At 43.2% G+C, this 22,018-nt stretch overlaps 1 protein-coding gene across 12 annotated transcripts in view; it reads left to right on the plus strand.

Annotated features, from left to right (window-relative positions):
• Dys (Dystrophin) overlaps positions 1 to 22,018 on the plus strand; it is a 252,876-nt gene that overhangs the window by 72,547 nt on the left and 158,311 nt on the right. For all 12 annotated transcript variants that reach the window (XR_002670685.2, XM_022790388.2, XM_086981254.1 and 9 more), the window contains one exon: positions 20,760 to 21,009. Coding sequence is in view for 11 of the 12 variants with exons in the window: in XM_022790388.2 (XP_022646123.1) it covers positions 20,760 to 21,009 (250 nt within the window). In the remaining variant the exon portion in view is untranslated. The remainder of the gene's footprint in view (positions 1 to 20,759; positions 21,010 to 22,018) is intronic.

A 22,018-nucleotide genomic window follows, 5' to 3' on the forward strand; every position in this document is an offset into this window, starting at 1 on the left:
CTTATCGCTCTCGCTATCAGCTGGGTGATATAGTGGCCATTTATCGCGACTGCAGCAGAAGCAATAGCATCACGGACGCCTTAAGGCCGATACCCGTACGACAAGCCGTGTGTCAGGCGTCGCAGCTATGAAGCCGGAAACTTTCCGGTCTACGATATTCTTTAAATCCCCAATGCGACTGACGCCAGAAGGTGGCACTCGTTTTCAAACGACGGCAGTCATTACTACGTTGAAACTATCGACAAGAGATGCACTGAAGAAGCACCGCTAAGAGAACGTGCGTTGAGAAGATCTCAGCGGCAACTTCAACTACTACCTTAACCACCTTTAGCCACTGCGACAGTCACTAACCAGTACTTTGTTAGTTCTGTTGAAAACAGGACGACGATTGCTAAGGTAACACAACCCGCGACTCTTATGCAGTGCATTGGACTCATTTGGTGCACATTTTATGAATTAGTTTGGCAAAGAACCAATGTGATCGTTTTATTTGTGTATTATAAGATGTGGATATAGTTTCTGTATTTTGTTTTATCCGCCAGTGGTTTGGTCCGTAATTTGAAAATATACGCAACCTAAAAAAATTGACGAAAACAAAGTAGTTGACTTATGAGAACACGTTACTACCGATCCGGCGTAATCAGGCGCTATTTAACATCAACTATATCTACTGTATATATGAAACTGAAAAAATAACTTGTTCAATTTATTAGTTTACACCGCCGCGATTGCAGTTTTAGCGACACGTTGATTTCCAAGTTGTAAAGATCGTTGCCTTTTACGACTCAGCAAACCTCCGATGATCAGCATACTTATAATCCCTTCAAGTGCACAAGTTGATCACAGTGTACCAGTAATGCATATTTTACCTGGCATTGATAGCGACTATGAAAACGATTCATCGAGGATTGTCTCCTTCTTAGAGTATACAGGCTAATGGTTCTCCACCGAACCACTAATGTTTTCAGCGCTGAGTCACTTCTTACTCTGCAACGTAACGTCGTTCCTTTTTTCAATTATAGCGATGGTCGGGCTCTTAATCGGGTTTTTAGTATGAGCTTCTTTTACTTTCTGCTGACTGTAGTAAAGTGAAATTACGTCGAGCGCATAGAGTGAAGGATTCCGGCCTGTTTTATAGGGTAAAATACATCACTAGGAAGGATGTTTTCGTTCTTTGTTAACGCTTCCTTCCGCAACGTCTGTTTTCCCGCTTCCCATAGGCATAGTCATCAATCCATTCTACTTGCCTCGGGGCAGCTGTATACTTGATGTGCAGTGAGCTGAATGTTATAAAATGGTTGTTGCTGGTGTGAATGAGGAACTGAACAGGACGAGCTTCCCATGCAGTATAGTAGGAATTGTAATATTAATGTATATCGATTAGCAGGACGTAGAAGAGACTTCGAGCGAAAGTGGGCCCAGTATGCTGATATGCCCTCGAGTGAATGATGCGGGCCTACAAAGCAACAGTAGGCTAATGTCTCGAGAAACATTTTACTGTTTATGAGGGAAGTGTCTTCATTTCGATAATATCAATTTCATATGAGAATGTAGTCCTAAGGACGGAAAATTTATGTAAAAGGTGAGAGGAAAATCGATCTGTGGTCTATTCGTTGCACCGTAAAAACGAGATTATTAGTGTCTGAGTAGATTGCGTTCGGTAACCCTACGAGTACTTAATACTAGTATAGTGCATATATAATATTTATACTACAGATTTGAACTTAGTATAGAAAGACAATCTCAGCTTTACACTGGAATACCAAGACAACTGATTTAAGGAAGATTGGTCTGCAGAAAAAACCTTGGAATTATGCAGAGAAAAAGCAAAAAAATTACCACATTTTAAGCAGATTACAAAAACAACGGCCTATGGAACGCCTAGTAGTAAGATATTATTAAAGATTAATAGCAGCGACGCAAAGACATTTTGTAATTGCAAAATGAATCAAATACATACGAAAACTTTTTCCCGAAATACATACGGTTTTTCCCGATTTGCACAGCGACATCATGAAAGGCTCTGGAACACGCGGCACGAAGCGCGTGGGGCCTCTTCAACTAAGGCTGCTTATTCTACACATCAGGTTGCGGTGGGTACCGAGGCTATTGGGATCCTGGCGTCGAGCTGTTTGTCCGTTCGTCTGTCTGTCGTAGCGGACGGGCCGTTGCTCTTGCTCTGTTGGGTAAAGGGGGCGTATCGCATCATTGGCTAGTTAGCGTCGGTCAGTGTATATAAAAAAACATGCAGGACGTCTTTTTCGCCCATAAGGAACGCAGTAACACTGGCACTAAGCAGTACGGCAACAGAGGGAGCGAGCCAAAGATTGAAGGAGGTCCAAGAACGCCGTCGACATCCAGAATCACATGGTACACAAGATACTGACTGATATTACAATCTTTCGAATGGCTAGCACATTATCTAGCAAGGAATTCAAGCCGTAGCTAAACACGGCGATGGCTTCCGTGGGGGGCGGGGGGGGGGAGAGTACCGTTCTGCTCAAAACGTAGGCGATATGAGTTTACATCTGACACCCCCCCGGTTTCTGCAAGTAGGATACAATTCTTCTCTTTGGGATAGCCTAGGCTTACTTTATGTCCTGAAGAGACTCGGGTCGTTCTTTCGACTGGTCGTAGATACGGAACATGATGACTCTGTATGGCCGCTGCTACTGCTAGGGATTTTTGAGGGTAGCGAACAAACGAATGAAAAAAAGCCCAACGTGAGTCACACCTCTCTGCCTTCCTAGTGCCTGTCTTCAAGGGACCCTCTCCTGCCTCTTCTTCAGGAAAGGCGTGAAGGCATAGGGGGTGCAGCAGGCGGATCGCGGCTTTTATGAACTCTGGGCGCATACCCCACGAGATGAGAGAGAGATGCTGGGTAAAGCGAGGAGTAGAGGCAAGTTTCTGCTGCTTCTGCGAGGTTACTCCGCAAGAGATGTAGACTTGCATAGCAGCAGTAGAAGGCGATGGAGACGACAACAACAACAATAGCCGTACGCTCTGTTGGAAAAGAGAGCGGGAAAAGCGCTTGGTAGAGGAAAGGTACGGCTGCTGGCAGCCGTCAGCGTTCTTCATTGGGTCACCGGACGCTCGGGGGTAACCCGGGGTTTGGCAGGCGAAGTATTCAAATGGCACCAGCTGGGCCAGTTCTCAAAAAGAGAAAAGTGCTACGCGAATCAGCCAACATTCTGCTGCTTTCACTCATACGACTGCTGATGCTGGTGCCGGTACGAGCCTGAATACGAGAGGAAGAGCTAGCAGCGTTTGTTGCAGGAACAGCGCCAGCTTGTGCTTCCCCTAAGGCAAAAGCTTGGTGTTCCCCTTCCCCCCAAAGAAGCCTGCCTTCGAGCTAAACAGGGTGAAATAGAGATATATAGCAGGCGAGAGAAAGCGGGGGACGTAGAGAAAGGTAAAGAAAAGTAGAGAAAGAAATGTGGTCTGCTCGTCTTACCATTGCACAGCTGTTTCTGCTGCTCCGCTGCCGCCATGAACGTTGAAAACAAATGGGATTTAGGTAAAGCAGCGCGTTAGTCTAAGAGGCGATAGCTTGGATGCGGCGTTCGAGCCTCAGACAGTGAAAAAGATATGGACAGGAACACACACACTACCGCTTAGGCATAGCGTAACTATAAAAGCAAATTGAGTCAAATGCGAAAAGTTCCAACGCGCCGACAATAGAGAACAAACAGTTGTCAACACGTGTCAGAGATTTACGGGTGGACGCATTGACAATAAAATGTTGGTGGGCACGAAGGCGCCAAAAGAGCCTGGAAATCGTACTGCTCAGCATTAGGATAACAGATGAAAGCAGCGTGTTTGAGGTATTATGTTATTATAACGGGTTGCTGATGCAGTGACACAATGGACAACTATCAATGAATAAACAGAACTAGTACAGGGTGCGCCAAATTAATTGATGGGTAGAGTATGCTATGGACTTGATATAGTATACGCGTAACCACCAACGCGTAACGTAATGTGGACGATTTAACCAGTTTGACGGTATTTAAATGACGATAGTAGAATTATTATAAGGCATATTAAGCATACCAAATTGTCTGTTTGTTCCAGTTGATTAACAATTGATTGACAAACGGGATCACTAAAACTGGCGCTGCTTCATTGTTGAAAATAAAGATCTGCATCTCTAATTAAAAAATATGATTTTCTTTAATGTGCCAAAAGTCATCGGCATAAGGCTGATAATGTAAGTTTGTCAGGAAGTTATTTGTTGGCACTTTGGCAAATACAGAAATGGTTCACTCTCAACCGTAACAAGGAAAATGGTTGAAGCGGCCTAGATCAGTCGCCCGGCAACGTAAAAACAAGACTCTTATTATAGCGCAGCTATTACGTAGTCATAAAGTATCGGTAAATCTGCTAAAAGTCGAATTTGGTGATCGTGACTAGTGCCGCCGTCGTAGTGTTAATGTTTTTGTAACAGTCGTTCCTAGAGCGATTCCCTCTAACTGTGATTATTGCATGGCCAGGGTCCAGTCAGGGGGGGCTATTATTCATAGAAGCGGTCCATTATTATTATTATAAGATTTATGCCAACAAGACACAATGCAATCGGCGAAAGACCGAAAACGTCTTAGAGAAATAAATCATGGACGAGTACTAAAATGCAACAAAATGTTATCAATCACCCCTGAAACGTACTTTATTAACAAGGCGCTGATAGCGAATAAGAACAATGTATCAAATGTATGAGACTAGCCGTCATATGCGGAAAATACTAAAGTAGACGGTCAGTGCGCCGTGTAAATATCGTTGATTCTTCGGGTTAATTCCTTTACATGTAACGACTGCAGGATCTTAACTACACGCCAAATACTATTTTATGGAATTGTACTCACGGGTTATTTGTAAAATAGTAGAGGTTCGAAAGCAAGCATCAACTTACTTCGTGTTGTGCGAAGAGCCAGCATAATGCAGCAATGCTTCAACTAAGCCCATAGCGCCGGACGTAAGCACTTGAAGCATTGTTTGATAGCCCCCATGTCAATGCTTAATCTGAAGGCCCTGAGTTTAGTCCCCGGTTTTTTGCTACGCTGATTTCTTGCCTGGAACCGCCAGTGCTGAACCGATCGCACTTCAGGCCCGGCCCAAGAAACTTATGCTAAAAAGAAGCTTGGAGCTCGATCTGCTGTTGTTCACACTAGCTACCGAAATAACGACAAATGGCGAGATGAGTGGCTATATGTTCCGAAAAGTTCGTTTTAATGGTGCGTTCCGACATGGTTTCCCAATGGCGCTGAAGGCAGCAGAGGTGTCACAAAAATGATAATGACGTGAAGGGCATCGTCTATAGTGATACTGCGTATAGTAGCAGATGGAACAAGCATCATCAATAACAGAGATATAAACAACGAGAAGATACCTTAGTAATACCTTACAATAATGTCAACAACTGTTATCCGCTACGCGAGACCCAGCGGCGTTATAGGATACTGGAAAGCAGCTGACAATGAATAAAGGCTTTGATAAAGGAGAAAAGAGATGGCAATAGGTGTATAGATGTATATAGATGTTTGTGGTTTAGCTAATACGATTCCACAACTACATAAACGCAAAACATTGACGGCTAGGCCAAACGGCCAGCAAAATAAAGTACACCGTAGCTATATAATACAGGAACAACGCATTGCATTTTTGTCCTGAAATAGATAATAGATCAAAGTATATAAGAAGGATTACGCGTTGTAGGTCTACCTATTGCGACAGGATTAGACTATACAAGATATATTATATTGTAGAGTCAAAGGAATTTCCGTTTACTGTCAGTGACATAGAGGGAGGGACACTTCTGTTTTTGTCAAGTAGGAATAGACAGGACTCGTATAAGAACAAACCTTCATTTTAGCTGTCTTTTTTAATATTTCTTTGTAGCGTATTACATAGTTTTGATTGGTTTGAAACTCGTCAGAACGAGAAGTCTCAATAAGTTTAAGTGCAGCATATGTCGCGGGCTGAATTTCTGTATTTCAATTCAATGTTTGCTTAACAGTGAGAGTCATCAAGCTATCTGACTATCTATTGGTTTTTCCTCTGTAGCACAAATATGGTAAACAAGACACTTTCATTACATATGCAACATTAACACGACGCTAATATATAAATAAATAATAAAAAAGTATATCAAATCCTGTTTCGATTAATTTGTGGACCCTCAGGAACGAGCTTACTCATTTGTCTGCTACCATTTTTCGATGCGTTGTGATGCTGCGGTGAAGGATAGATTTCCTAATTATGAAGAAAACATTTCTCTCCAGACCTGCCTTTTAGAGCCCGCCGTCTCCGAATTGTTCCAGCGTTCGTAGAGATGTTAAAAGCGAGTCTCGTATGCAGCTTGGGCGAGAAGCCGACACTTGGCAGATCGGATGCCCAAGAGAGCTGAACGTTGGACATCGCATTGTCCATGGCCATTCCTATGGTCGACAACCTGCTGTAATCCTGCTTGTAGTGAGGGCGTTGGCCTCTCTCGTCCCTGTTCTCTTGCGGTTAGTGCCATGCATGTTGTTCTTCCATGAGTATTGGGCACTGTTTCAATTGCATTCAGGCTCACTATTGATCGAGCTGCAAGAGAGCGAGCAGAGCTCAATCCGTTGATTGGTAAGTTGGCAGCAGTACCGATAGCTGACGCTTCGCTGAGCCCCTTGAACCTGCTTTGTCCTGGTCTGGCTTCACCTCACCGGAGGTCCGCTTAGCCTTCCTTGGTCTTAGATGGCATCTGCACTGCCACCGTTCCTGGCACCTTTGCAGGGGCTCATGTAGCCTAACTTAGTCCTAGCAGCCGCACTTCGTCAGCTGGTAGAGCTTCTGCGTCCTCTAAGGACCAGCCTCCTACAGAACACCGCACTAAGCGCTTTTCGTGCCTCGAAGTCAGCAGGGGATAGGGGGGCGACGACGGAATAATGCTAGGGTGAGGTAGCTCTGACTGAGGGAAGCTTTAGTCGCCGCCGCCGCTGTTCCTGCAGAGCAAAATCCTCTGGGATAGGCTCGGCAGCAGATGACGTACCAGTGTAGTATGAAGAGCGTTCCGACCTGCTTGGTTTCCGCTCGCGACATGCGACAAAGGTATATAGGTCAAATGCGCTTTCACGCTCTCTCTGTGCGTGCTTTTGACCCTCAGTTTGCTCCTGCCGGTACTCGAGGAAGCGTAGTAAAAAGGCATGTGGGGCTATTCAACATTCGGGTCGGCTCGAAGAGAGATAGCAAAAGTTTCGTGTGGATCACCTTTACCCGCGACATGCAGTGTCGTTGGACCACCCCGGAAAGACAAGCGACTACGACGGGGAGCTTTGCGAATACTATTCCATGTCGACTGCTCACTGTCCTGCCAAATGGTCGTAAATCGCCTAATACCGCAGTCGAAGGTGGATTAAGTCTAGCACTTCACCGATTGCGTAGCACCTACGAAACTCGAATCCGAGAGCGGACCAAGGCCACTGAGCAATTCAACTACTGCTGAATAGCAGAACAGGCTATTGCGAGTAACTACTTTAGCGTACTTTTGCTACTTTCTAGGAATACATTTGCGTTCCCGGCTATTTCACCTGTTGCCAGTGCTATGTTATTGAACGGAGGCCACCCACCACCGAAGTTTGTGAGTGATTGTGCTGGAAATGCATATTGAAAAATGTCTTGAAAAGGGAAATGTTGGGGTTAGGCAAAACTAAACCCAGCTGCAAGAATGTAGACCTCAATCAGACGTCTGCATGCGTCGCGAGACGACTTATCCCTCTTGACGATTACCCAATGTTCCCAGTGTAACATTTACCCGCTCCTAGCTGCATCCACTTCACTGCCCCGTGATGGCGCGGTGCGTTAGTGACTCTTAGCCAAAATACTAGTCAGATGTGGTCGGCAAGGATTTCCCACTACCAAAGCTAGAAGCTTGGTGCGACATTTTTAGGTATGGCGTTATTCGGAAATCGGCAAGGCATGGAAGAGAAACAACAAGCTGTCTTTTCTGAGACTCTTGTTACTGTTGTGTTGTTGTTTATATTGTGATGGCTGTTAATGGATACTGATGGATTCGTGCATTGACCGCCGGCAGGTTTACGCAGCATATCGTTATCTGACCATGTTCACAACCATGTGCACACCATGCACTGCTTGAAATTACATGTGGAAACGGGCCGGACGAGCGTCGCGTGGATGAGCTAGATCAATGTGGTTTGATTTTATAAACCGTTGTAGTAGTATTAGTACGAACAAGAATTCGTCAAATATGAACACTCGTTGCGCAAAGCGTGGAGATACTTTTCAATGCCACGGTCGAGGCAAACTTGAAAAGGTAAAGTGGCGAAATCTGCATGAAAACTAAGCTTTGTTTCCGTGGATGGCTAATTACATTATGCAAGAAAGAAGGCAGTTGGACGAAGCCTAGATAATCCCATCTGCCACTTAGGATGAGCTCTGGTTTTACGGACCCTCGACTAATATAACTAATACAACGATGTAGCTGCGATCTCTGTAATCAGCTTTACTACTCGTACCTCAATATATATATATATATATATATATAGATGTAGAAGGCGGACTATATTCGATGGTTAATATACTATAAAATATATATATAAAACACATGGCATAATTATTATTAACTCATGATGACGACGCTCATTTGTCACGATACCATTTAAGTTTTCTGTACGACGTTTTGCTTTTTCTACTGCTATTGTTAGGTGAACTCTACCATTTGCAGTTATCTATTACAGTGTGACGATATCAGTTTAAGCCAGTAGAGACAAAGTCGTAACAGGTCTTTGTATTCTCTCAACCAAAGGAAAAACGTTTATCAAATAACATTACTCGAAAACAATTTAAAAGCGAAGAGCATTATCCAGATTTTCGCAAACAACTGATAACGATTAGTAAAGCTCGCATCCCTCTATGGAGCAGATAGCATGGACAACGAGAACCAATGAATAGCGGCGACGATCACCGATTCAATGGACCCGTGATCTGCGACGCGCTGGCCTGTCGCTTTGCTTGCTGTAATTTTCCAGCGCAGTACTATTTCGCTTGCTGGAAAAAACAAACGCCAACCCATTTTTATATATATATTCCCCTTCTCGGCTGTGCATTGTGACGCAGGGCGTCTGTCAGGTTCTTTGCTATAAAACCTATCTATCGTCCAGCCAAATAGGAAAAACACCTGTCAGTCTGAATATAAGACATATTACAACCTGAAGCGGCCTGTGCCGATGAGTTCCGATACTTCCGGCGGCGTTGGTCGGTTGATTCGAATACTCCTTTTGATTTCTTTGATGAGAACTTTTCTTTATTCATTCCAGACTTGATGTTTGCTGTATAAACAAGACAACTGGATAGTGTATGGATAGCAATTCTGAAAGCAACAGCCACGACGCTCAGTCTCATAGGCACAGATGTACCTTTATAATACATCGGGCCTTAAGTGGTACACATACTAATAGAATACACGTAAAGATAATAGAATAATTAAGCAAAAATGCCGCGCTGTTGCTTAACGCATCCGCATCGTTTGGGTAAAGAAAGAGAGCTATTGTCGAGAATGTTACACATAGCAAGAGCTTTTCGTTAAAATGTGTGTTTTTGGGGTTTTTATGCTACATTTTCGATGGTCATAGTTGATAATAATTGATATCGTTTTTATAAATAACGGGGGCCGAGTGAAGAAGTGATTATGTACGACATCCTACTATTAGTAGATCTGCGGGTATTGTCAAAGTATCTTTTGTACATTTGCTTAGTTCTATGGACTTGTATGAAGGTTGCCCACACGACTTTCTCTATCTTGCTTATAAAATGGGTTTGATCTCAATTGCAGTTCCATATTCTGGCTTATCTATTTCGCCTTACGATTTAAATCGGGTCATGTGGGAGTCAGAAAAAGAGGCAGGCGATGCTCAGGGTGTAGGCAAAGGATCCTTAGAGGCTTCGACATTCGGATTTTTAGGATAAACCTAAAAAGGTGGCGTACGTAGGGTTTGAGAAATGTATGGTAAAATTCGTTAAGGTATGAATGATTGATGTAGTTTGGGTGAAAAGCAATACTTATAGAGATTGATCTCAGTACTCGACTACTTTTCGACACTGATGTGAGAGCACGTTATGCGTGCATAAAACCTCATGTGGAGCATATTTGCATAGTACTAAGCACCTCGATCCCCTCATGACGTCGTAATGCGTTTCGGCAAAATAGAGAATTTATGAAAAAACCCCACGCACCTGAACTGCCAACAATAGCCTCGCCAAACAAGATCCGTTCTGGTAGTTTCTGAGTGCCTCCTTGCCATATTGACCAAACTGACATAGTAACGGCACCAGCCGCTGTGTCACTCACAAGGTGTGATGATTCGCCAGACCAGCTGTAACGCGTAGGCATAGTAACTGGTATTGATTATCGACCGTTAGCTGCCTAACCCACAGCCTGGCAAACAAGCCATTTGGCCAATGAGTTTGGTTACGAGGGAACGTTATTCCGACCAGCAACTCAGCGGTCACTCATTGGCCCATCCTGGTGGCTTTGCGCTTTCTTGCTATTTATTCCTTAGCTTTCGGCGTTGCCTTATCGCAAAAGACACTAGCAAAAAAAAACAGGAGCGTCTAGAAAAGCTACTTATGTAGGGTCAATAGTTATCGTTACTTTTGCTATGCGAGTGGTAGTGGCGGCGCTACGGGTAAGAACCGAAGCGTGTCCGGCCCACTGGCAAGCAAATCGGTTTTTTTTTTCTATATTAGAGCATGTTGCAAACGAGGAATCATTGGATAACGTCATATCGAGACGGAAGCGGTATGTGGTTAACGTGATGAGACGATGCAGTGTTTTGAAAAAAAATCAAGAGGTGACGTACCATATGGGACTGCAGTTGTTTATATACTGATGTTTTTTCGCTTAGAATAGACAATAATCAACGACAATGATATGCGTGACATAAGAAAGTTTATATTACGAATTAGCGGACTTTATATTTACCAACCTACTATGGCGCAAATGTTCACTGTATAGGTTTTCGCTTAGCCTCCATCCTTCGCCGACTCCACATGAGAAGCTCATATGCGAACCCTTCATGATTCATTTACAAAGTATCGATCGAATGATTTACGAGGAGCGGTGAAGGCCAACTGCACAGGCAGACAAGAGCGATTCCTTTTCACTGTCCTGTTTTGGTACCTTTGGTGATGCCGAACTTTGTTTAGCATTGATCAAATTCGGCTAGTGGCTAAGAACAAAAAACCGCCTGACGTAAGGGTCATCATTTTTTTTCTTCTTCGCCATCACTTCGCCGCTCACATATTTATCCAGTCTTCTTTTTACACTGAAGTAGCACAAGCAGACAGCGAAAAAGATTGTGCAAATGCGTGCCGACCCTAGCCTGCTTTCCGTTCGTCGCACAGAAGTAGTTCCTTCGGTGGGAACTACTTTTGTAATGCGAAACTGAATATTTCATCAGAGATTACTTGTCTGTACAAGGGCTACTGGTAATGCGTCATCCTGCCCTGCTATTGCGACTAACGCAAGAGAAAAGCTCGACTAGGCATAAAGGCCGCCAAACGCAGGACCCTACACTTTGGCCGTTTCGCCTCCGTTGCAAGGCCCGCAACGCCTCGGTCTGGCCGTCCTTGCTTGGAGTTTAACGGCAGCTCCGGCAGTGGCCGGATGAAGGAGCAAATGCAGCGGCGTCGAATGTGATTTGAAGTGATGGAGTGCCTGCTAACTCGCCAGGACAGTTAGTAGTATATAGAGGAAAATATATGAGATCACTGGGAGCCGAGGAGATGGCACAAGCAACTCAGGGAACTTGCTGCCACCGGATCTTTGGGCTTGACGAAGATAGCGGCATTAGGGATGGAGATGATCGAAGAAAATGGACGAAAATGGCTGAGTCGTTTTTGATTGGATTTTGGCCGAGTTCAGTATGGATTAAACAATACCGGATATGCCCAAAATGTTGATGCTGAAGATGAAAAACCGAGCCACGGCAACAGGGAATCTCAAAGCAATGATGAACAGAGGGCCTTTTCTTGCCCACAACAAACTGGATACATAATGCGACCTGTTGGAGAGTAACCAAGATAATATGCTGGTCCAAGATGCACGGAGTACATTAAGTGTTATTTGTACAAGGGTGTGCCGAAGAGCTAGTTCACTACCGTCATTTTCTTTGTTAATTTACTAGTCGATTGTCAAAGCACTGTTATACGCGTGGCTTGATTGCCTATCCTACTTCACTGTTCTAATTTAGTAAAAGAGACTGTTACATCCCGACCTGGCTGAGTTAGCGCGTCGTCGGTCAGCCACACATCGAGGATGAACCTAAAATATTTTTTCTTATATTCATTTTTAGTGCGTTAGCAGGCACACACCATCGTCATGCCGCTGTGATTGCCTTTTGGCGACCACAACATATTTTGTCGTTGAAACATCGACTCCGCTTGGCTAATGATTGCGGTTTACAGAAATACCCTACTTCTGTATAACTAAATTGTCATTGATCTTTGTCATAATCTCCGCGACCCAAGTCGCCGGATGCACCTTGATGAGTAGACAGACTTAGATTAGTTCAGCGTTTGATCGAAGATCTGCGCTACCAGTGTTGACACTTAAAAAATGGAACTGTCTATGAACGTCGTATGGACGACACCTTGTGGCACGTATTTTTCAATGGTAGCTTCTATCATTTCAGAGATACCTACGGTTAGTCAGTAACCCACTAATGAATAATCGTTATATAAGGGCAGCACACCATGTACTGGCGATTCAACGATTAGGTAGTCGCGCTTAGCGCGTATTGCAATAGACGATGATCATGAACTCTAATTAAGGTTCGGGGTGAATTAGAAATTTTTAAGAGGCAAGGAGTTTCACATGAAATTTATTCACAAGAAGGGGCATCGATTAAAATAAAGTTAGGTAGAAATTATTTTCCCAAGGTCATAAGTGCCTTGTTCTCACAACGTAATTACCTATATTTATACAGGACGTTAGAGTTTTTGACTGCTAAAGCAGGCATATTTATCTCTGCAAGTTGTAGTGACTCTCTCATGTGGGTAAATAAAACACACTTATAAATAATAGGTCGACCCTTCAAGGTCCTATGACGTACGCGCTTATATATATATATATATATCTTAATAGCACTTCGGATAGATTCCATAACAGCATAAGCGTTCGGATATTCCTGTATAGTATGTGCATTCACAGACACATTTATTATTTTATTTTACTTTGCCCCTGTGCAAAGTGAAATACTAACTAATACCATTTTGACATCCAGCTGTAATGGCTGTAGCCAGTACTGTAGTTTTATTTAAGTTGTGACTTTTTAAAACGAAGCTTTACATTGAATAAAACTACTAAAAAACGAAGTTAATGTAGTGTCTGTCGAGCGTGCATATATAGTAGCCTGATATAAAATATATGAATTATAAAAACCAATGTTAGAGACCACAGCGGAAGGTTTGTCCTTCGTTAAACCAGAGCCTCTACTTTCGTTTAAGAAAACGCGTAGCAAACAGTCGCGTATAATACTGAACTGGTGATATATAGGTTTTTACAAGGTAGCATCAATGGGGTAACTTAGGGCAAAGTAGGTTTGTGTGTGAGCGGGATGAACTCAGATGGTGATTTTTGCCAGAAGACCTTACCAAATCTGTCATTGCTTTACCGCCTTCAAATTCTTTCGGCTTTCTCTTTCCCATTGATTGGAACGCTACCGACGAAGAAAAATTTGGCTCAGAAGATCCGTGTTCGGACCTCCGACTCAGGGATCTAATGCCCTTGTGTCTGAGTCGGACAGTCAAAGTCGAGACCAGCGTATATTGCACATATCATGGCCGGTGCTAAATGCCTGCCGGTGGGCTGAAGTCAACGTAACACAAAGGGCAACGAGTTACCCCGGCATAATTTCGAGGCTTCAACTCACATGTGAAAGTAGCAATATAGCTCAGGGTAGAGGGCATTAGAAGAGAACACAAAAATCGAGGAAAGGGCAAAGATGCAAAAAAAAGGCAACACATCAAGCAGAAGAAGGAAAGTAAGGAAAGCAAGCAAGCAACAGTCAGACAAAAAAATTTAATATGGACTTAAGGAAAAGGCTCTTGCCCACAGGCAACCGCAGCTTTGGGTAAATGCGTAAATGTTACAGAGAGAGAGGCCAAGTAACAGATGCCCCCGACCAGCGGTTACCTTTCCTATGCCGAATTCTGTCGTCTGGAGTCCAAGGAGACCAAAGAGAACAATGACGACACTAGGGACGTACACCGAATGCCAAGTGGTGGGCAGCCTCTGTTCAAAGACTACTGATAGTGTAAATAGAAGAAGTCCACCTTCGCCACGTCAGTGGTCGCCTGACAAAGTTCGTCGTATGTGTAGACGGTCTTACTATGAACAAAGAACAGTTGGGGCAAGCTAGCGTTTGGTAACGATCATGCTAGTATAGGCGTTTTGTTTAATAAGGAATTCAATGAGCGTTCTACTTTATAAGTTTTGCTATGTAGCAGAAGGGTGGAAAAAGTAAGGGCGAAGGTAGAAAAAATTGGTAGGAGTAAAGGGATAAGCGATCGCGGTTGATAGAAGCGAAACGATTTCGTTAAAAAAGAGGTTTAGGGATGAACCGAAAAAGAAAGCAAGTCACGGGAAGGATACCTCGTACAAAGGAGTGGGCTAATGATGAAAACAAATAATGATAACAGAAAGGCCGCATCCGGCGGACTTAGTTCAAGAACATTAACACAACGTGTACATTGCAAAGGTTAAACATCGGTTCGATATCACGGGCAATTGTTTACTATCGATGTCTTTTTAAGCAGAAAGTCACGGGAATGATTTCAAGGATATGTGTAATATTCTTTTCCCAAAATAAAAAAATGGGACTAATGTATATTGTAATGAAGGATGTGAGTCCCAACCATAAGCTAACGATGTACACAAGATCCGTGAGCTGTTTGTGTGTTTCCTCTTTCAAGTGCTCTCTAAACAGCGGCTTCTACTGTGACATCGTACTTACCTATGTACTGCCGTTGTAACACTAATTTCCATCTTGTATATGATAGAGAATCGAGCGTATTATAAATAAACGGCGGGGCCCTGTCCAAATTCATCAGCAACAGCTATGTTCCGCAAAGCAGGTTCTTGCAGCGCAAGCTGACAGGCCCTCTACGCCAATATTCGCCTTGGTCTCACAGTTCGCTTATCCACCCAGATGAGGCCATCAGTGAGCACTAGCCTTCATTCCGTCCTTTAGCTGACCAATTTTCTACTAACTTCTGCATGGGCTAGTTCACCTAATTTCCTCTTCTCCTGAACCACACCCGTTCCAATAGAGACAATACTGTTGATAGCGCTAGATCGTAAAGCCCCGGGCCAGATACGCAGGGGCTGATGTCCAATGCTTCGTATACGTTTGCTAACTTTGAAGATGGTGAGGCAAACTTGTCTAGTGTTTCCTCTTTTCTTTCGACTCTCCTTGTTACCTTGGCTTGCAAAACTGATGGCCTTTTTCTTCACGGCTAAGTCGGCCAGGTCACGTAGTATTGAGTACTTAACCAAAACAGCATCGCTCTTCCTAATTTTTCTCTGTCTTCACATCCCTGATCATGACGTCCCATGCTGCTCAGGTTGCTATATCTGAATGGCCATCGCCGGAGGTTAAACATGTGAAGGCGGCAGAAGCGTGGCCCGAGTGAGCGCAGGTGAAGCGCCATGTCAAATATAACCTTGTAGCAATTAGTGACGCTAATGCTACAGCATCAGCAACGGCACCAATAACAATAACAACAACAATGACAGCAGCAGCAAATAATGTATTACCAGCAATAAGGAGCCTGATGCCAACCAAATAATAGTAACTGGCTATCTTTCTGAGGAAAGGTTTTTCAGAAAGAAGTAATAATAGCTGCGTCACTTTCCGCGATTTTCCCATTGCTCCTTAACGTTTGCAGCTTTTGGAGCAAACGAGTAAAACGATATTTCTGTGGTTTCAAAAAGTTTCGTCTAGAACGCTATACGCTTCCCTCATTGGTGGCGTCACGCTAGAATTGACATTTTACACTAAAGCGTAGATTGGTCGTTCGATTTTTTGAACAATATCTCTAACTAGCATGTTATACAGCAAACAGAGATCTCCTGAATGTGGCAGAGATTGCTAGGTTGTTATCAGGAGAATAAGAGGTAGCTTAAGAGAATAAGGGAGTTAGCCCCTGCCGGTTTCAGATGTCTGATAAGTACATACAAACTCGTTTGTATGTTCGCACTCGTACAGAGAGAGAGTGGTGTTTGCGCTTGGGTTTACTCTAGAGTAATATATATATATAGTCTAGAGTGTCTAGCTGAAAGCAGGCACGAGCCGACAACGAGTCATATCTAACGCTAAAGTCGGGTAGATCGCGCTGCCTCTTCGACGGGAAAATGGCGGCACAACGAGGCGAACACAGGCCAAACAAAAATGAATATAACAGAAGGAAGCTACTTCAGCCGTGAAATCTTGTGGTAGCTCTATGAATTAACGAAGTGACAATTTTCAGTAGCGCACACGTCCCTTTCTTTGGTCTACGTTTCGTGGAAAAGCGTGACCGCAACCAAGAAGAGCTCTCCTAACAGGAATCTTTTTTGACTGAGCCTTAGCGCTAATCTTTGCAAGCGAGGTAATTCCCGAGACCCTGGAGTGCTCCCACAACCCAAAGATGCGGTCTGGAGAACAGCAGCTGCGTCGTCAAGGTTACAGCGAGAGGAAAGGATCCTACTAGCGAGCTGCGCAGGGAGAGAGAAAAAGCGGGAGGACAAAAAAGTAACACAACTAATCCATTGATCAGAATCCTTCGACTAAAGTTGAAGGATTCTGATCAATGGATTAGAAGCAGGACATTCGTTCTGTTTCTCGTCCTAGAGGTGCAATCGAATTATCGTATTAGTTGGGCTATTTTATCTCTCGTGCCTCATCTTTTTTTATCCCTCATCTTTTTTCGGCCGCAGACTAGCGTCTCTAACAGAATACTTCGATGGACTATTTCAGTATAGCCAGTATAAATGGCATCTTTCTGCTAGATGTACTTAATAAATACTATGTAACCGGCGTGAGTCGAATGCTCATTTGTTTACCTCAAAAGAAAGGGGAAGAGTATACTGAAAAGTCTGTGCGGATCTGGTATGAGCTGCGACGAGTAAGCGCAGTCGGACCAAATCTGCCAGTCTGCCAGCGGAAGGACAACAAAGAGAAGTCTAGCAGAGCAGAGTAGCAGCCTGAGCATTTGGAATTAACGCCACAGAGGAAAACAAAGCTAAGAAGAAGAATTAATGGGTAGAAAATCTATTCAGCTAAGTATAAGACTGGATATAAGAACTTAGAGAAGATCAAGCAAAGAGCTCAGTAATAGAAGTTTGCAAGAAACGCCAAGATACCGAAGCGTGGCTGTCGGTATTTATGGATCACATAAAATTAATAACATTTCGAACAGCAACTGAGATTAGGCTGTTTTCGTTTGATTCGCAGTATCGTTGCTTGAAAGGAAAATGACTGATTATTTACTACAATCACCATGTGGTCATCATCTAAATCGTAAGATTCGTTTCCATTACTCCGCTATACAAACAAAAATAATTACAAAAATAATAACATACGACAAGTTCAAGGGAAACAGTAGCCATTCGTTGTTACCCCTAATTTTCTAGGACAAAAGTCGAGATGGGAGATAGGTGAAACGTAGTTGAACTATTAAATCGCAGTTGTCCTGTTACTTCAGTTGATCGTTATCGGACTTGCGATTGCTCAGACAAAGGTTATGGTTTGCCTAACAGCAACGTACACAGCCGACCAGACAAATCATGTTGTTATCAATGGCCTTTTTCACTGCGCGTAAAACGGAGCGCAACAAACTGCGCTGATCTCCATCGAAGCTGCAACGCTATAGAGTTACTGGGGTGCACTTGGCCGAAAAGCTCGAAATACGATGAATCGAAGCGGTGATGACTAGCAACATAGAGGGGATGAAGTACAAGAAAGAAAGAAGCTCGTTCAGAATATGTTTGGAGTCGGTGTGGGCTCTCGGGTGTCGGACGACCAATCATAAACCATTGACTTACTTTGTTGTCCATTGAAAGGGACGAGTAAGTCTGTGCATATATATATATACATCAACGTTATCAGTCTTATACAGCAAAGTCCATTGCGGTATATCGATAACATTCCGAGAAGTACTTCGTTATCAAGGTAGTTTTTACTAAAGCAATAGTCATTCTCGAGCAATGACCGCTAGAGGTGGTGCTAAAACCAAAATAGCTTTATCTTTAATATGGTTTCGCCATACGAATTTCTGCTGCTAGTCCAACTATATATCGTTATTCGTAAAGACTTCACGTGTATTTTTCCACCAGTTTCTTGCATTGTTTCAAGTGAAATCTGGGTCATCGACATCGTCGGCCCATCGGTTCTACTAGTCAAACTGAATAGTTGCCGCTGTAGAAACGATTCATTAATATATAGCATAGTAAATAATTTATCGTCTCATAATTCCAGTCCGTTTTGTACTGAGCTCTACAAAATGCTATAGAACTATATTTTCGCTCGTGAAATTCTGTTGTGTTGTGTATTTGAAGCATGAAAGGGACGGCGTTTGCAGAGATCGAATCACGTACGTCTTCGATCGTCCTTAAAATGGGTTTTTAATCAACTTGGTCCTTCTGCTAGGTAAAAAACAGCCAACACCATCTGTCGCCGCAGTGTATAGCGCATGAAAACTTTCAACTTGGTCAACGGACGCTAAATACCATATGCCTACCTAAAAATCCTGGTTTCCGAAAGATGCACACTAGCAACTGACTAACTTTTCAACGAAGTGGACGCATCCTTCAATACGCAATGAGTTTTTTTATCGACAAACCGGCAATTTGCTGTCTTGCCTACTATGGACGGAGGCATTAATAAGTCTATAGGCAAGAAACTACTAAGCAAATTAAGCTAAGATAGAGGAAGATATACCTAACCTTGATTGGGGCCCACACTAAAAAGGGGAAGTGTCGTTGCTGAATGCCTGTTTGTGTAAAATGCTATTCACCCCCTAACTGACCCACAAACCCACTTGCTACAGTACTTTACTATGAACAGTGATAACGAAAAGCTCTCTAAACGAACTTTTTGTAAGTTAACGACTCTACGTACCGGGTCAAAACTAGAATGAAGCGATTTTCAAGTTCTATAAACGTTTGACACAAATGAGGCAAACATTCAACGAAATTATGACTACGTACTAATGACAAGGCATACATTTTACTTGCGTCTATTGAAAATTTACCGAACAATACCTTTCACCGAATATCTAAACACAGTACTACGAAACAACGACTCTGCGCTACAACAAGGACGGACCTTGAACTAAGTTTGAATTAGATCGCAAATGCTCTTATGATGCGGTAACAGCTATAAGAGGAATATTCAACCTACAACAGAAGCTCAGGTACTCCACTTTACTTGAGGATTAAATCAATCATAGATACACGGACACAGACAAAAACTCATTATTCTTTACTAGGTTGAGAACGACCTCAAGACCGTAAATGCTGTGAGAACTCGATATCACTCTCATTTCTCTTCAGCATTAGGCAGCACAATGCACACAAGATCCGGTGGGAAAAAACTGGCCCAAGTATCCAGCCACCGATGCTAAACGAAGTGACTAATAGACACTATTGGGATCATCACTGATTTTCTTGCTGTTACAAGCAATAACAGAGATTTTCGGTATAAAGTTTCTGGATGCAAAGTCGTTTCCAAGGTCATGTGGGCACTACGCATACTCGAACAAAATTCAGCAAGTGGCGGTAGCGGTAGCAGCTCTATAAATTGCAACTGCTTGGGGCCTGTCAATTTCACGTGGAGCTAATGGGGACGAGCACGAACGGATTAATGGGGTTTATCTGGATAATTCTGCCGTGTATGCTCCTCTCCGTTTATTGCACAAAAGATAAGACGAATTCAAATGGTTGGTCAAGCGCAGTTGATGATCCATCGAGATTTCTCATTAGGGTAATGGGGTCGATTCAGCGAATGGACGATCAAGCCCAGATAAGGTGCGGTCAGGTTCAGGTTTACGCCAGCGTGCCAGCGCTAAACAGAAGATGTCGCGTAGCGCATGAAGTGTTTCTGACCACCACCCGTGGTTTTCGCTTGCCTTCCGACTGCTTCCAACATCGCCTAGAACGACGACCGCTATTGAAGGGACGTGCTTATGGTGACCAGCGTAAATGTGATCTGTCTCGTGCTGTAGATGAGATGTTTTTCCACGATTCCTTCCATGGAACTGTTTCATTTAACGCTAATGATGAAACACCGTTCATTTGTATGAAAATGGTAGCAGTCTTTTCTTTTTCTTTTTGGTTTTTGTGGGCTGAAAAGGTGATCTGTAGAGAGAGCGATCGGTCACAACGAATTGCCTTCACCAAATTTATATCGGAATCAAATGGAGACAATTTGAGGTGTATGTATATGAGTTTAGGGTCGACAACACTGCGGGAATCATGGGCTATCAAAAAGTTTATAATGATCGGTTAATAATTGCGTACGTTACACTTCAGAGACCTGCATGTATGAGAATAGAATGGGTACGCTTCGCGTATACATCCTTGTGAGTGACTTTTATGTTTCTAACGCTTGATTCAAGCATAAGCTGGCATACATTTTAAATATAGGAAGCCAGCGAGCGCATCACCTAGACTGAGCCTATTTCCTGTCTCACTGTAAACAGGCGTATTATTTACTTAATCTTTATAGGTGCTTCTTGAGGAACATGTGGTGCGACGAAGCGCTCTGCGCCAGCTTAATACGGCGCTGGAATACTTGAGTGACGAAGCAGAAGATCTATACGAACAAGAATTACAAGAAGTATTTGATCAGGGAACTGGAGGAGTCGGCGACGATCACTCGAAGACGAAGTCCGATAAATCAGAGCACCGTCAGGGCGGGATACGCGAAAGGACGTCGAACGAGCGCCGTGAGGCACTTCTAGAACTCCGCAAGAAAGGTACGAAAAATGTGCCAATGTTACGATTAGATAAATTGTGATTAGGCCATGATTCTGTACGATGCATGTGATGATCTGAATGATGCGTGAGGTCTACATTGTAATATTTCAGTACCAGAGAATGTCGGGCCAGTTATGCTTATGAAAAATATCAAACATGTCAAAAATACAGTTTAAGAAAATCGAAAGCTATAAGTAGGAACAAAGCTGTTTTTCTATACGTGTGTAGTGTTTCTAAGGGATTGATTAATTGGTAACAGTTTCGGCCATTGCATGATTCCCTCATCACGCCCATGTGTAACCTAGCCTTAATTTGAGTTCGTTAATAAAAATCTGTACAAATTAAATTTTGCCAAGATGCAGAATGAGCAATGGAAAGGTTGCCCAACAGAATAAGGTACGTTGGGCAGAGGTGGAAAAATTGAAATGGCCTATGTCATATTTCTTCAAACTTGCCACCAAACTGGTTCGTTGTCTGGCTGTCACCCATTGTGGAGCTCTGAAGAACCGTCATTGAGAAGAACTTACCTTAGAACTTGGGTCGCTTATTATGGAAAAGTGTAGCAGCGAAATAAATAGAGTCGGTAAGCCGGATTTCGCAGCGGCACCAATGCATTTGTGCCAATACGAGTCACTGTACATTCATACAAACCCTTACGTGTCCAGGTCTTTCATATGGATTTTTGCAGCAGCAATATAAAAAAATTGGACGAGACATCTTCTAGCTAGCAAACTAGGGATATCTGCTGGATATCTGCTAGGGATATCCAGCATTGGACAAACGCACTTAGCGGAGAGCTTTTATTCACCGACAGACTAAAATGAAGCAACTGTGGTTTCTAATGAAAATTACTTCGCGTAATACATATTTATATTCTAGCTTTAATTAGCTAACTGAGCAGCAAATACACCTATGGATTCAGGACGTATTCCCAGACCTGCATCAATCTTCTACGTGTTGTTATAACGAATGTGTTGTTTTAAATTTATCAACCAGCAAACCACACTA

Source organism: Varroa destructor, unplaced genomic scaffold (assembly GCF_002443255.2).
Source record: "Varroa destructor unplaced genomic scaffold, Vdes_3.0 BEIS01000002.1, whole genome shotgun sequence".
Lineage (NCBI taxonomy): Eukaryota > Metazoa > Arthropoda > Arachnida > Mesostigmata > Varroidae > Varroa > Varroa destructor.